We start from the raw sequence: 16,767 nt of genomic DNA, 5'->3' as shown, positions 1-16,767 counted from the left end.
CTCTTAAGACTCTGAGTCATGTCATCATGCAATTGTTATGAATTTTCAGTTTAGTGGCCACATTTTCCTGTAACAAATTAAGCACATTGCTGTTAAAATATAGTGCAATGATTAATGTAGAATAAATAGATGTCTTGTGCAAATAAGCTAACATAGCTATGTGCCAGACCATAAGCATGAAATTCCCATCTTAATAACCTGACACCCCTGTCCCAGTTAGAAATTCTAATGTGTTCAGAAATAAAGGGAAAACCTTATTAAAAATGTTTTTAGGTAAAAGGTCTGTCCACTCTTTCAAATCATGACACCCAGCCCGCCAAAACATAATAGGGAAAATGTGAACTAACTGAAGCAGAGTTGTAATCACTACAAATTGAATCGCATAATTTTGAAAAAAGAATTATGAATCCATATTGCAATCTGCTGGAAATGTACATGTTTGTGAGAATTTCCGATTTAGTAATCTACTTGGCTCTTTCAACAGAACAATACGTGTATGGTTGAAACGAGACAGTGGTCAGTATTGGCCAACCATCTTTCACACAGTATCAGGTGAGTAAAAGATCCAAGTTAATGGATTTAGTGGTTTCAATGTCGTATTCACTGATATGACCTCCTTTCTGAATTTGAGGTTGATTCCAAGAAGTAATTTTTGCAAAGTATTATAGGATTGAGAGGTTATATGAGGGAATGGTTTTATATTAGGACCAACCTCCTTTTGTCTAGTCAGTGCATAGAGGAAGTAGCAATGGTACTGATTCTTTATGGACTAATCTTTCTCATCATTTTGGATTGAAGTCTTAATGATTTAAATAATTCTAGAAAATTAAGCCATCAGATATATGTGTGAAACTTAAAATATAAAGATCCCTGAACACTCTGGGCAATTTAGCATGGTCAATTCACCTAACCTGCACATCTTTGGATTGTTGGAGGAAACCCATGCAGACACTGGGAGAATGTACAAACTTCAACAGACAGACGCCCGAGGCCGGAATTGAACCTGGGTACCTGGTGCTGTGAGGCAGTGGTGCTAACTAAGCCACTGTGCTGCTTTACAATACACTTATACACCTCCTTAAATATGGAGACCAACATTCTACACAGTACATCGGATGTGGTCTTGCAAAGTCCCTGTACAATTGTATCAACATTTCCCTACTATTATATTCCATTGCTCTTGCAATGAAGGCCAATGTTGCTTTCTAAATCATTTGCTCTACCTGTATAACTAACTAGTGTTTTGTGTTTTATTTACCAGGACACACAATCCTTCTCTACCACAGATTTCTGAATCACACGACATTCATATTCTGTTCTTCCTGCCAAAACAGAGAAGCTCACATTTTTTTTCACATTTTATTCCATTTGTGAAATTTTTGCCCACTCTGAACTAATTTATCTACCTTTGCAAACCTTTTGCACCCTCTTCACATCTTTATTCCCCACCTATTGGTGTATGATCATCAAATTTGACAAGCACATATTCAGTCCCTTCATTAAAATCCATTGGTGTAGTTTGTAATGGATTCTAGTACTGATCTCTGTGGCAATCCACTAATTATTTCTAGCTAACCCTAAAATGACTCATTTCTTTCATTCACTGCCTCCCATGAACCAAGTTTCTTTTCATGCAATTTGTTAATTCTCCCACCCACACTGACCTCTTAATTGTGAGGTCATTATATGGCATTTATCAAATACCTTTTTGAAAATCCAAATACACCATGTCTGTTGGTTTCCCCACATCGACTCTCCTTGTTACCTCATCAAAGAACTCTAATAAATTAGTCAAATATCATTTTCCTTTTCAAAACCATGTTGACTGTTTTATGATTCCCTAAATTTCTTGCTTTAACTCCTTAATTGTGATTTCAAGTATTTTGTTTTCAGATATTAGGCTAACTGGCCTATATTTTTCTATTTAATGTTGAAATCCTCTCTCTGCAATAGCAAGACATCTATTGCTGTTAAGAAGCTTTTTATTTTCCAACTCAGAATGAAAGTAACATTGCCGATGTGAGTGGATGACCTGAATTTGCATGAACCCTTGGATTACAAATTTGCAACATTGGGCTTTGTGGAGAATGAGGCAGCCTTGACTTAATTTTGTTTCGATTTAAGTAGAAATGCTTGCTCTCATTAAAGGCTTCACGATTGGTTTTTTTTAAACAAATAATTGATTATTTTAAGGTTGGGGTTATGATGTACTATCCTGTGATAGAAGTGCATGAGACAACCATTTACTTCAGGCAGCTTGAATATTGCTACTTTGCTTTTTCAAAAAAAAAGTCATTTCAATGTTGCAACTATAATCACTTAAGTGCCCCTTCTTATCCCCTCAACTGAGATCTTGCTTTCAGAAGCATATTCTGGGAAAATTGCAGCATTTGGTCAGCAATCCAAGTCCAGCGATTTGTCTTTGGGGACATTATTAGTGATTTATTGAAGCATCTGTTGGTTGAAGCAAAATACTAATTATTTTGAAATGATGTTGCACAATTTGCACAAGTGATGCAGTGAAACCACCTTGTGGTTGGTGCTATTTGCTAACCACTTGCAGGTACTGTGACCTGGAATGGAGTGTTTTTCTTGCTCAAATAACCACCTAATCTGGGCAGTGGTAAAACAAATAATATAAAGATTGTGTAATTTTTAAGAGTTTATAATTTGTAGGCATAACCTACAAAAGTTTATGGGTGGCACGGTGGCTCAGTGGTTAGCATTGCTGCCTCACAGCACCAGGGTCCCAGGTTCGACTGTCTGTGTGGAGTTTGCACATGCTCCCAGTGTCTGCATGGGTTTCCTCTGGGTGCTCCGGTTTCCTCCCACCGTCCAAAGATGTGCAGGTCAGGTGAATAGGCCATGCTAAATTGCCCATAGTGTTAGGTGCATTAGTCAGAGGGGAAATAGGTCTGGGTGGGTTACTCTTCGGAGGGTCGGTGTGGACTGGTTGGGCCGAAGGGCCTGTTTCCACACTGTAGGGAATCTAATCTAATCTAATCTAATCATAACCTCTTCATGCTCCAATATCTACAATCTTTATGTTGCTGGCACAAAGGTCCAATCACCCAAAGCAGTTCTTGTATTAGGAATATTAGAAATGTGAAACAGTATCCCTTTGAAGTTACTGAATGGTGAAACATAGTATGGTAGGTCAGAACAATATTAAAGTGAGGTGTTGTTTGAATTCTCCGTTCGACAAAGAGTAAATCAGAGTCAGGGTGCTGAGCCCAGCTTACCAAACTTTAACTTCATATCTGCTGGTGTATTTTCAAGGAAATGGCGAAGTTGAAATGCAAATATAGATCTGGGAAGGTGGAACAGCCATTTCTGCTTTCTTTTTTAAAGAAAAGACATTAAAAGGAGAAATGTGCATCAACTTTATCTTTATAAAAAGTTTGCAAATGTTCATTAAACTGTTCTTTAAAGGAATATGCCTGATGTTTTCTGATGTGAGCAGCTAACGTTAATGCTTGACTTTTATTTTTAAAGCACCCTGCTCTGCCATTTCCTACAATCATGACAGTAAACGCATTTTTATGGGGCAGGATAATGGAGCGATTGTGGTATGTATGCCTGCATCACGTCCTGTCTCTCCACTACTCATTAGGATTAGGGTCACTGTTCTTGTTTCTTGCAGAAACAAAATCAGGGATAATATGTATATTTTTTTAAAAATCTGGTCATTTATGTTCAGCTTTGACGTGATCACCGTTCTCAGGTCTCATCGACACCCAAAGTGCATTAGTTTGTATTTTGTTTTGCTGAATGATTTATGTTTTACCACTTTAGTGGTATGTCTGCTTCCGCCCCCGCTCCCCTCCAATGCTCTATAGTTCTGTTCCCTTCTGAGACAATGACCTACTTCAATGGATTGTCAATGTTCCACTTGAACCAATTGTTTCCTTTCAAAAATGTTCTTTGTTAATTTTCTCCAGAGGGAGAAATATTTTGTGTGTTCGCTTTTAGTTTCCTACGGTATTTCATTCGGAGCTTGAATCCTTCAGGTGATGATGGACTTAGCTGCATATTCCCTCATTTTGGGGCAGGGTTTTGAGGCACTATGCACCCCGAATGACACACTGATTGTTTTAAAGCAGCAAGTGTACACAATCGGAGTTGAGGCTTTCAAATGAAGTAGTTTATTTCTTGAGTTCATGAAGATCAGAATCATCTCAGCCCCAGGAGTTCCTCAGGGTAGTGTCCTAGGCTCGATGTCGATGATTTTTCCTCTAACATACAAGCAGAAATGTTCAATTTCATTCACAGTTCCTCAGAGACTGACGTGGGCTGTGCTCACACAAAACAAGACGAGAAAACAATCAGGCTATGACTGATAAATGGTAACATTCACACCATGCAGTTGCCAGTTAATGACCTATCTTCAGTAAGAGAGAATCTAACAAACTGCCCTTGACATTCAACCATATTTCTATCACTAAATCTATATATATAATATATGTGAAAACCACCAACTGCATTTATCCCACTTCAAGTTGCACACTATCCTGATATCAAACTATATTCCTTTGCTTTTAGTGGGTCAGACATCTGAAGCTCACTTGTTACATCACATGGACTGCAGTCATTCTAGAAAGTGACTCACTGCCATTTGTTCAATGGCTGTCAGGGATGCGTAATAAATGCTGACCTTGCTAATGATGATTCATGTGAAGGATGCAACATTCATCCATATCAGTGATAAATCCAAAGTTAATTACTTTCTCCAGAATTAAATGCAGTGTTGAAGTACTGCCTGTTTACTTTATTTGCTGAAGTGCTCCCGTTTAATTTGACCTTCTAATCTCCTTCTCAATTCCATGCTGCTGCTATTCAAGGACATGAGTCTGCAACATGGACATTAAAAAACTGAAGGGGAAACTCTCTTGATTGTAATAAGAATATAGGACATCAGGCGCATGAGTGAACTGAACAGCTCCTGTAGGCTGTTCTGTCATTCTGTATAAATGTAGCTGATTATTCTGTCTGAGTTCCACTATCCCACCTGCTCTCTATATCCTTTGTTTCCTGGAGAGAAGCGTTGCTGATCTGGCCTTACAATGAAGTCTCCACAGCCCTGAGGTAGAGAATTCGAGTCCAAAACAATCTGACAGCATTTCTCCTCATTTCAGTCCTAAACAGTATGTATCCTTTTTAATGATAAATAAAATGAACCTATAATTACTATATAAAGGAACACTCACATCGAGGGAGAGCTTTGGCCTTTATCAACCTCTGAGTTCCCTGAGAGGATGCCATTCTTTGCAAAGCTCCTCAAATACAAATCTGTATTACACTTTTGATGATGAAATGTGTTGTGCCTTTATATTCAGAACATTAGATGCATCAGTGCTAACCATACTTTGTAGAGTTTTTTTTACCCTGCTCTGTACTGAAGGCAAATGAATATTATGTGGCTGATGAGGAAAGCTGTGAACAGCTGTGGGAAGGCATGTTTGCGAGCAAGCTATAAGAACACATGCTTGAAAGTCTAGAGCTTGGAGTAATTAATGTTACATTTTGGTGAGATGAGTGACTGCCCCACCCTTCTGGCTACTAGAATTACCCCTCAATAAGGCATCCATGTGACCAAGATTATTCTTTAGTCAAACCTACCATTCTGGTAAATCTGAGAGAGGGCTTCGTTTTTAAAAAAAACTATAGAAAATCAAACCTTTTCAAAATGCAGAGAACATTTTCACTGAAAATACTTTATAATTGGTTGATCTACTGAAAAGATAGTTTTTTTTAAAATTTAAAATTTAAAAGGTGTCAGATCCATCCACTCTCCCTCTATATAGGAGTGGTCACCCCACATGTTGAATACAAAGATGCTTGTAAACCTTTCCACTACCTCTGTGAAAAGATTGCGCAGATATAAAAACAAAAAAGTTGCATTGTGGTATTCCTAGCTTTCTAAAACTGCATGTTCTGCAAGTAATAGAGATCTGTTGTGGTGCTTCAAAAGATCTAGTTGTGTTAATTACAGTGTAAGCATTTCTACTTACTCCTTTTAGGAGTTCATCATGGCTGAAGATTTCAACAAGATGACTTATGTAAAGACTTATCCAGGTATGTTACTTGAAGTATTATGCTCATACTTTTATTTTTGTGTTCACCATTTGGGACAAATGGCAGCAGTACTGAGCAATTCATTGTTTAAAAATAAAATCAGAAGTGATGAACAGTGCAGCAAATGAGTATTGTGGTTAGTGCTAGATTTTAGCTGATTATGGAAAGATGGATTATGATCTTGCTTGCTCGGGGAAAGTCTTGCCACTATTTATTTTACAGAGATGACATTTGTATGGGGAATTTATTCATTAAAAATTACTCTCTTGGGAGATTTCTAATTTCCTTTCTCCTTGGATCTTATTGGTGGAATCACCTATGCAATTCTGGTCTCCCTGCTATAGAAACGATGTTGTGAAATTTGAAAGGGTTCAGAAAAGATTTACGAGGATGTTGCCAGAGTTGAACGGGTTGAGCTATAGGGAGAGGCTGAATAGCCTAGGGCTATTTTCTTTGGAGCATTGGAGGCTGAGGGGTGACCTTATAGAGGTTTATAAAATCGTGAGTTAAAGTCTTTTCCCTGGGGTAGAGGAGTCCGAACTAGAGGGCAGAGGTTTAAGATGAGAGGAGAAAGATTTAAATGGGACCTAAAGGGCAACTTTTTCCACGTAGAGTGGTGCGTGTATGGGAAGAGCTACCAGAGGAAGTGGTGGAGGCTGGTACAATTACAACATTTAAAAGGCATCTGGATGGACATATGAATAGGTAGGGTTTGGACGGAAATGGACTTGATGCTGGTAAGTGGGACTAGATTAAGTTGGGATATCTAGTCGGCGTGGACGAGATGGATCAAAGGGTCTGTTTCCGTGCCATATATCTGAATAACTGACTGTGTGACAATATAGGAGGAGAAAGTGAGGACTGCAGCTGCTGGAGATCAGAGCTGAAAATGTGTTGCTGGAAAAGCGTGTGTGACAATATACACTAGGCTTCAGATGGTGGTTTAAATAGGTGACCAACTCCAAAGCTGCTTTGCAAAGAACTGCTAAGTAGTCACTGTTGGTTATCATGCCACTGGGGATTTATTGTCTTGTATTTGGAATGAGAAAATGCCTTTTGATCAAACGACTTTGCTGAACTCATTCCAATGTACTTAACTTTTAACTTCCCACACTCGCCCACACAACCTTGAAGGAGCTTTATTAAAAAAGAACAAGGTACCTCTGTCGTATTGAACATTCTCATCTGCCCTTGCAACTCAAAAATGATCAGGCCAGCCCCAGTTAGTTTTTTTTTTTGAAAGTTTGCCTTCATTCTGCTCTGAGCATGTTTTGGAAACCCAGCTGTTGACTATAAATCCTACAAATCATTTATTGCCACACTCATGAAAACATTTAAATTGTCAGCCTACCTCCTTGCAGCAAGTTGGCTGATTACTCCTTGTCTGTCTCCACAGTAATCTGGGGTTCAGCTTGTTACATTGGTTTTTTGCCCCAAATTCAATCCACCTATTTTCATGGCTAAAATTGAGGCTAATGTTTTCAGTCGATGATGTTCATCAGGACTGGAGGATGTTGGAGCTGAACAGCCTTTTAATCCATTGCAAGGCTATGGCGAAGGTAGTGGGATCCGTGCCGGGGAAGAGCAATATCTCTGACTGGGTTGAGAGCAGGAGTGATGAAAAAGCAAAAGTGCAAATGGTACAAAGCATAAGGGAGGTGGCAGTCAATCCTTTTTTTTTCCCTGAGGAATTTATGTGGCGGCTTTTTTGTGCACTTGACATATTTGTCTCATACAGAGGCAACTGAGATACAACCTAATTATTTTAAAGTGAAATTATCTTAAGTTTACATAAGTTATGGTCTTATAAAGTTCACTGGATATCAATTTCAGACTTTTAATGTAATCTTAAAGCAACAGTGCTTCAGTATAGGATGATAAATAAATCTTTGAATAAGTACTTTTCAATTTACTTCTGTAAGCACTGGGACGAACAAGCAATAAATACTTTCTGATTTTACCAACCTTTGCTTGTTTTTTAGTGTTTGCAATAGAAAGTTATGCAGTAATGTAATAGTACAGAATATGTCTGCACCTGCCTTTCATTGTGTTCTTCTACACCACCTTCATTATTGGATTGGTGCACACTGTGTCAATGCTAGTGTGAATTCTGCATGGCCATTCTTCTAATTACTGAATGTATCATCTTCCCTTAGAGATGAATAATGATGTTCCAGGTTGTTAAATCACTGATATTTTGGGAGTATTTTCAGAATCTTAAATGGTGGCTGTATGGCACACATTTGAAAAGCACACTTACCCTCTGAATAATGTTGACTGAGGTGAATTGAAGCTGTGACTGTTGTCTTTGGAACAAAAATACATAATAAACATCGCAATTTTTCTACAAATGCCCCAAATTCCCAACTAACTAGAATAAACTCCCAATAAATGTGCAATTCGTCTGTTCTGATATAATGCGATAGGTCCACTCCCGTGTTATAAGAAAATCGTGTAATAGCAGCACTGTTTAAAACCAATGAAACCAGAATCTGGTTATAGCCAATATAAATAAGGAAAGTTCACGTTCTGCAAATAATGGTCTAAATTCTTGAGTCACATTATAGCCAATTCATGTTGAAGAAACGCGTGTTACAGCAGAACCGACTGTACCTGAAAATCTATCAAGTTGTATTCCTTTACCTTTGGTGTGGTTATGCCTGAATGATCACCTTGAGTGTCATTTTAGTGCTTTTATGTTACCAATCCATCTGAAAATATCATTGGGAAAGTACTCCAGTTTTCCCTCTCTCAGGGTGGTGCTCTGGTCATTATTCCCACTTTCTAAACATCTGTCAAAATACAAAAAGAAAGCCAGGGTGAAACTGGCCCAGAACTCTTGTGCAGGAACACCGCCAGAACCCTTTGCACAAAAACTGTGGCAATACTGTGTGCTGCTACAGAATCCTGCAGAGTCTGGTGGTCCTGAACCCCACCTACACAAAGATTATGGACATACTGTCCTCATGGTGACCTAGAACTGTATCAAGGATGCTTTAACTCCACAACAGTGAAGTGACTTCCAGTGTTGTCTGACATTGCCCTGCTTCTATTCACATTGATGTTAATTGTGCTGCATGAAATGGAATAAAATAAATAAATGATACCAACTTTCCCATTCATCAAAACTTGAAGCAAGGTCCGATCAAACTTATATAGCAAGTATCAAATATCTGTCAAGACACGTGCATTCCAGAATTATTTTTTTAAAAAAAAAGGATTTTGCTGATGTGACAGCATCGCAAACTTCAGTTATCTTTACAGTGTACAAATGAATCTGCATAGGGCTTGGAAGATGCAGCCAGCAGCTTCATAAGCAGAAGATAAAGGATGACCCAAATTACAATTGTGACCATGAGTCCCGGACATGGAACACAAGACATAGGAGCAGAAGTTAGGCCATTCAGCTCATTGAGTCTGCTCTGCCATTCAATCATGGCTAATAAGTTTCTCAACCCCATTCTCCTGCCTTCTCCTTGTAACCCTTGATCTCTTGACAATCAAGAACCTATTTATCTCTGGCTTACATAAACACAATGGCCTGGCCTCTACAGCCTTCTGTGGCAGTGAATTCCATAGATTTGCCACTCTTTGCTGAATAAGTTAATCCTTATCTTCATTCTAAAAGGTCTTCCCCTTACTCTAAGGCTGTGCCCTAGTCTCTCCTATCAATGGAAACATCTTCTCAACATTCACTCTGTCCAGGCTATTCACTTCAAGCTGCCCTTTAAGACCTGTTGTAGGAAGCACCTAATGTCTCCAATCAACATGTCAATAGGCCGTTGAATGAGAAACCATAATTTTTCATTACATGCTAGTTGTCCCGAATGAAAGTATTAATAATTTTGATAGCATATGCTTTTCAAAACATGAGCATTCATTTATGGTGAGACTTTGTTGAAATGTTTTAATCGTCACAATGATTTTTTTTTTCATTTTCACCCTGGGTATCATGACTGCTGAGTAACCGAGAACAGGCTGCAAAACAAGATTACACAGATTTACAAGAGCTAGGAATGGAATGGAATGGAATGGAAGATTCGAATATGTATTCAAAGTGACAATTTTCACAAAAGATCAGCAGGTCTAGTTGCTAAAGAAACAGAAGACATTTAGATTCCCATTTTAAATCAATTTGCAGTTCAAAGTTGCATTTATGATGTACTTCACCTAGATCGAGATGGGTTGACTTGAGGTGATTGATTCTGATCAAGATGTTACATGCAGTAAAACCTCTATACAAGAAGCAACCAGTTGTGCTCAGATTTAACATAGCATCAATCAAGTGGAAATAGTCATTGGAACAGGTAAAAGAATAAGTTTAGAAAGGCTATCCCAGTTTGGTCATGCTGAATGTGGAACAAATCAAGTTTAGAATTGTTTAGTGCAAGGCAATTCATGAAAGCTAAATTTAAGAGAATGGAGTCAATTTAGGATTAGATTACTTAGTGTGGAAACAGGCCCTTCGGCCCAACAAGTCCACACCGACCAGCCTCAGCGAAATCCACCCACATCCATTCCCCTGCATTTACCCCTTCACCTAACACTACAGGCAATTTAGCTTGGCCAATTCGCCTAACCTGCACATTTTTTGGACTGTGGGAGGAAACTGGAGCACCCGGAGGAAACCCACGCAGACACTGGGAGAATGTGCAAACTCCTGAGGTGGGAATTGAACCTGGGTCTCTGGCGCTGTGAGGCAGCAGTACGAACCACTGTGCTACTGTGCTGCCCACAAACTGTAGTAAAAATGACTAATGCTAATGTGGTATCACTCAATTTTCTACCTAATTTCATGAGTTTCTCACCAAGCAAGCTAATGTTTTGAATCTAGATGACTCCTCTTCAGAGTTGAAGTGAAGCGTGGACACGGCAGCATTATGATATGTTGGCAGGTGGGGGGTTAGTGTGGTGGTGAATGTACAATAATGGAGAAAAGATGTTGGTAGTTCAGGTTGATCAGAATGTGAGAATGGCAGAACAATGGTCGCCTAACTGCCAGACTCAAAAGTGCAGACGATCTCCCTGGGGTGTGGTGGGGGCAGGGAGGCGGAGAGGGGCGTGAGGACATGGTGACAGAGAATGTAACAGGAAACGCTTAAAAGTAAGGGAAGAAATGGGAACTGGTTCACAATTTAAAGGAGCTGAAATCAATATTAAGTCCAGGAGGCCATAAATTGCCCAGTCTGAAGATGAGGTGTTCTTCCTCCGGTTTGCACAGTGATTACTGGAACATTGCAGCATGCTAAGGACAGACAAGTGGGCAAGTGAGCAGGATACTGTGACTCTCCTCTTGTCTGTTTTAAATAAAGTCAACAAGAGGTTTGAATATAACAACACAAAGGACTGCGGATGCTAGAGATCTGAAACAAACACAAGTAGATGTTGCTGGAAAGCCTCAGCAGATCTGGCAGTGTTTGTGGGTAAAACCATTAATGTTTTGAGTCCGGTGACCCTTCTGAAGAGATTTGAGTAGGCTGCTTTTGAAGAATTAGTTTGTTGTGGGATCATGTTCAAATAATGATCGAAATCAGTGAATGGTGAAAATAGCCTCTTTCGTTCAGCAACTGCAAGAGCACAAGTTCAAGGTGGCAATAGAGTCCTGAAATACATTTCTTACAAGAGCCCCTTTTATACACAGGTATCATAGTCATATAGCATGGAAACAGACCCTTCAATCCAACCAGTCCATGCCAAACATAATCCCAAATTAATTTAGTCCCACCTGCTTGCTTCTGGCTCCTGTCCCTCAAACCTTTCCTATCCTGTATGCATCCAAATATCTTAAAATTCCAATACTATGCTATTAGATTGTTTTATCTATAGTACGCAAAGTTTTGAGAGGCTTCTATCCTGGGAGACAGGAGATGGGTTAAAACATGTGCTAAATGCTGGTTGTTACTTCTGATGGGATTAAGAGTGTCAATGTGGTCTGCTTCCATAATTAAGAGGTGTTAGTCCTCCTGTCTTTTAAGTTAGTAAATGTTAGTAAAAATACTAGGCCTGTATGCTCTAAATAAGTTAGAAATTGTGCCTGTTCTTAATAAAAAGAATAAACTGCTTGCCATAGCTGGGTTGTGAGATTTTACCAAAAGAGGAAATGCTGGAAAATCTCAGCAGGTCTGGCAGCATCTGTAAGGAGAGAAAAGAGCGATGTTTTGAGTCTAACTGACCCTTTGTCAAATCTATAAAAAAGGGAGAAATTGGGAGGTATTTATACTAGGCTGAGAGAAGGTGAGTCATGGCTCCAGAAGTAAGGGTAGCAACAAGGAGGTGATAATGACCGTGCACAGAGAGATTATAGGGAGATTAGGAGCTGTGAATGACCAAGGCTGAAGCCAGTGCTATGTGACAAAATATGTGGGGAAGGGTGAAGCAGAGACAAAATGGAAAACAGGGGAGAAGGGTAGCAAAGGGGGAAGAGGAGAGGAAAAAAGTGATGAGAGTGGGGAGCGACAGAAAGAGAGACATGGAACATTGCAGCAGGCCAAGGACAGACATGTGGGCATGGGAGCAGGATTGTGTGTTGAAGTGGCAAGCCACGGGAAGGTCCAGGACCTGATTGCGTACAGACCGAAGGCGCTCAGCAAAGCGATCACCCAGTTGTCGTTTTGTCTCTCCGATATAGAGGAGACCACATTGGGAGCAACGAATGCAATAGAACAAATTGAAAGAGGTACAAGTGAAACGCTGCTTAATCTGAAATGTGTGTTTGGGGCCTTGGATGGTGAGCATGGAAGAGATAAAGGGGCAGGTGTTGCACCTTCTGCGATTGCATGGGAAGGTGCTGTATGTGATGGGAGAGGTGTTAGGTGTGATGGAGGAGTGGACTAGGTTGTTCCAGAGGGAACAATCTCTGCGGAATGCAGACCGGGGGAGGGAAGGGAAAATGTGTTTCGTGGTGGCGTGTTGGAGTTGGCGAAAATGGCGGAGGATTATTCTTTGCACGTGAAGGCAAAGTTTTGAGAGGCTTCTATCCTGGGTGGGAACAAGAGGGACCCTATCCTTGTTCTGGGAGGGGGTGAGGGTCATGGCGCGGGAGATGGACCGCACGCTGTCAAGAGCCCTGTCAACAACTATAGGTGGGAAGGCACGGTTGGAGTAGAAGGAGCACATATTAAGAGCACCAATTTGAAAAGTGGCCTCATCGGAACAAATGCAGTGGAGGTGAAGGAGCTGAGAGAAAGGTAAATAACAGGATAGTAAAGGGGTATGTTTGAATGCAGAGGAACCTGTTATTAATGAATACTGCTAGTTGGTGAGTGAGTTAATAAAAATAACCTATAACACTATCTCACACCATCAAAGGATAGCTGTATACAGTAGATTGAGGTTTTGGATTCCATACAGAATTTGTGCAGACAGTGGAAACTTGTTTCAGAATTTGGAGCTGTGTTTGAAAATCTTCCATGTCTCCCTGTTTTCCAACTTCTGTCTTTAGAACTGAAGAAAAAGATGTGGAAATTTTTTCTTCATAAATGTTCCATGATGTACCTAGGTCCTGTTGTATATGTTTACATGTATCCTCTGACACCGACAAACCTTTTTTTATTTTACTTCTATAACTTTAATTGTTTTGTTGAAAGGAAGCAGAAATCTAGAAGTGCAAGTTGTGGGCGGCACAGTGACTCAGTGGTTAGCACTACAGCCTCACAGTACCAGGGACCCAGGTTCGATTCCAGCCTCTGACAACTGTCAGTGTGGAGTTTGCACATTCTCCCAGTGTCTGCATGGATTTCTTCCCACAGTCCAAAGATGTGCAGGTTAGGTGGATTGACTATAGTGTTTGGTGCATTAGTCAGAGGGAAGTAGGTCTAGGTGGGTTACTCTTCAGAGGGTCAGTGTGGACTTGTTTCCACAAAAGGCCTGTTTCCACACTGTAGGGAATCTAATCTACTCTTGGTGTTAATTTTTAAAATCTTGTTTACTGCTGAATAATTTGATACTTGTGATTCATCCTGGTTAACCCATTTCTAACTTAATGCTGCTGTTATGCATAAATGAGCATTGCAGCGTCTGGCTTGAAGCCTGTTCATGGTGATGTATTCAGTTACCGTTCTTCTGCAATTGTAGTAGATCCTTCTGTTGATACAGGATATTTACCATTTTAACTTGGTTAATTCCCCAACATAAATAGCCAGAAGGAAATGACCATCCAGCTGTTTGAGCAATGATTCCGGTTCATTGACCTTACCTCCAGCCTTTTCTGCATCATCTGACATTTCTGTTGGTGTTTTCCTTCCTTTAGCTTTATTCTTATCTTTCTGGGCTGAGTTTGTCAGTAAGAAGTCAGAAAAAGAACTGCGAAAATACTTTTATCTTAAGAGCCTCTTTGTTTGAGATGGGTAGGATCATTATTTCAAATGTAATCATGCTGCAAGCTTTAGGCTTTAATAATGTTGTGATGAGAGTGAGGAATGGTTTGTTTTATATGGTTAAAAATCACACAATACCAGGTTATAGTCCAACAGGTTTATTTGAAAGTACAAGCTTTTGGAGCGCTGCTCCTTCATCAGGTAGCTAGTGGGACAGGATCATAAGACACAGAGTTTATAGCAAAAGATCGCAGTGTCATGCAATTAAAATGATTATATTGAACAAACCTAGATTGCTGTTATGTTTTTCATTTGGAATGGGTTGCAGGATTTACTTCATTAATACACAACTCCCAGAGCTACTTTTAAGTCACATTCCCGAAATAACTTAAGGTTTTATAAATAAAAGGTGACATCTTAGCTCAGACAATGCATTAAAGGTGTGAGGTTAGAGTCTCTGCATTCCAACCTTGAGTCAGAATGGTTCTGTTTCCAAAGTAGGAATTTTAAAAATGTCAGTGGATTGACTGCCTGCAGATTGTGTGCTTTTTGAGCAAAATAGAATGTATCTGCAAATACAATTAGAGTCATAGAGATGTACAGCATGGAAACAGACCCTTCGGTCCAACCCGTCCATGCCAACCAGATATCCCAACCCAATCTAGTCCCACCTGCCAGCACCGGCCCATATCCCTCCAAACCGTTCCTATTCATATACCCATCCAAATGCCTCTTAAATGTCGCAATTGTACCAGCCTCCACCACATTCTCTGGCAGCTCATTCCATACATGTACCACCCTCTGTGTGAAAAAGTTGCCGCTTAGGTTTCTTTTATATCTTTCCCCTCTCACCCTAAACTATGCCCTCTAGTTATGGACTCCCCCACCCCAGGGAAAAGACTTTGTCTATTTATTCTATCCGTGCCCCTCATAATTTTGTAAACCTCTATAAGGTCACCCCTCAGCCTCCGATGCTCCAGGGAAAACAGCCCCAGTCTGTTCAGCCTCTCCCTGTAGCTCAGATCCTCCAACCCTGGCAACATCCTTGTAAATCTTTTCTGAACCCTTTCAAGTTTCACAACATCTTTCCGATAGGAAGGAGACCGGAATTGCACGCAATATTCCTACAGTGGCCTAACCAATGACCTGTACAGCTGCAACATGACCTCCCAACTCCTGTACTCCATACTCTGACCAATAAAGGAAAGCATACCAAATGCCGCCTTCACTGTCCTATTTATCTGCGACTCCACTTTCAAGGAGCTATGAACATGCACTCCAAGGTCTCTTTGTTCAACAACACTTCCTAGGACCTTACCATTAAGTGTATAAGTCCTGCTAAGATTTTCTTTCCCAAAATGCAGCACCTCTTATTTAGCTGAATTAAACTCCATCTGCCACTTCTCAGCCCATTGGCCCTTCTGGTCCAGATCCTGTTGTAATCTGAGGTAACCCTCTTCGCTGTCCACTACACCTCCAATTTTGGTGTCATCTGCAAACTTACTAACTGTATCTCTTATGCTCGCATCCAAATCATTTATGTAAATGACAAAAAGTAGAGGGCCCAGCACCGATCGTTGTGGCACTCCACTGGTCATAGGCCTCCAGTCTGAAAAACAACCCTACACCTCTGCAAATCGTGTTTTATATGGAGCATAACTTAACTTTTCATTGGCTTAGTGCTAGTCATAACATTTGTACATGAAAATGTTAAGCTGTGAAAGAGCTGAATCAGAGTTTTTAACAGTATGGAAAGAGGGCCTTTGGCCCTTCATATGGTAGACATTTGTAACTTTCTTCCACAAATGGCAGTTGAAACTAAATAAGTTGTTAATTTTAAATCTGAGAAATTTTTGTTAAGCTTAGATGTTTAAAGGATATGGGCCAACAGCAGGTATGTGGAGTTAGGCCACAGATCAGTGAGTATCTTATTAAATGGCAGAACAGGTTGGAGGGACTGTACGGCCTACTCCTGTTCCTAAGTGAACAATCTCCATCTATTCTAGTCCCACTTTCCAACACATGGCCTGTAGCCTTCCACTCTCTTTTAGACAGCGAGTTCCAGATACCCACAACCTTCAGGGTGAATTTTCTTTCCCCAAATCTCTACCCCCAACCCCCCACCCAACCTTCAGTTCATTACATTATATACAGAGAATACTAAGGGTATGGAATGCTTTGCCTGCAACGGTAGTAAATTCACCAAATTTAAGTACATTTAAGTCGTCATTGGACAAGCATATGGATGTACATGGAATAGTGTAGGCTAGATGGGCTTCAGATTGGTATGGAAATGTGTTGCTGGAAAAGCGCAGCAGGTCAGGCAGCATCTAGGGAACAGGAGAATCGATGTTTCGGGCATTAGCCCTTCTTCAGG

At 40.2% G+C, this 16,767-nt stretch overlaps 1 protein-coding gene across 1 annotated transcript in view; it reads left to right on the top strand.

Annotated features, from left to right (window-relative positions):
* Positions 1-16,767, top strand: part of LOC122555866 (WD repeat and FYVE domain-containing protein 1-like) — a 32,339-nt gene that overhangs the window by 7,848 nt on the left and 7,724 nt on the right. The window contains exons 2-4 of the mRNA XM_043702093.1: positions 485-552; positions 3,496-3,569; positions 6,021-6,075. Coding sequence (XP_043558028.1) covers positions 485-552; positions 3,496-3,569; positions 6,021-6,075 — 197 coding nt within the window. The remainder of the gene's footprint in view (positions 1-484; positions 553-3,495; positions 3,570-6,020; positions 6,076-16,767) is intronic.

This window comes from Chiloscyllium plagiosum, chromosome 13 (assembly GCF_004010195.1).
Source record: "Chiloscyllium plagiosum isolate BGI_BamShark_2017 chromosome 13, ASM401019v2, whole genome shotgun sequence".
In the NCBI taxonomy this organism is placed as follows: domain Eukaryota; kingdom Metazoa; phylum Chordata; class Chondrichthyes; order Orectolobiformes; family Hemiscylliidae; genus Chiloscyllium; species Chiloscyllium plagiosum.
This window is presented reverse-complemented; position numbering and strand designations above follow the sequence as displayed.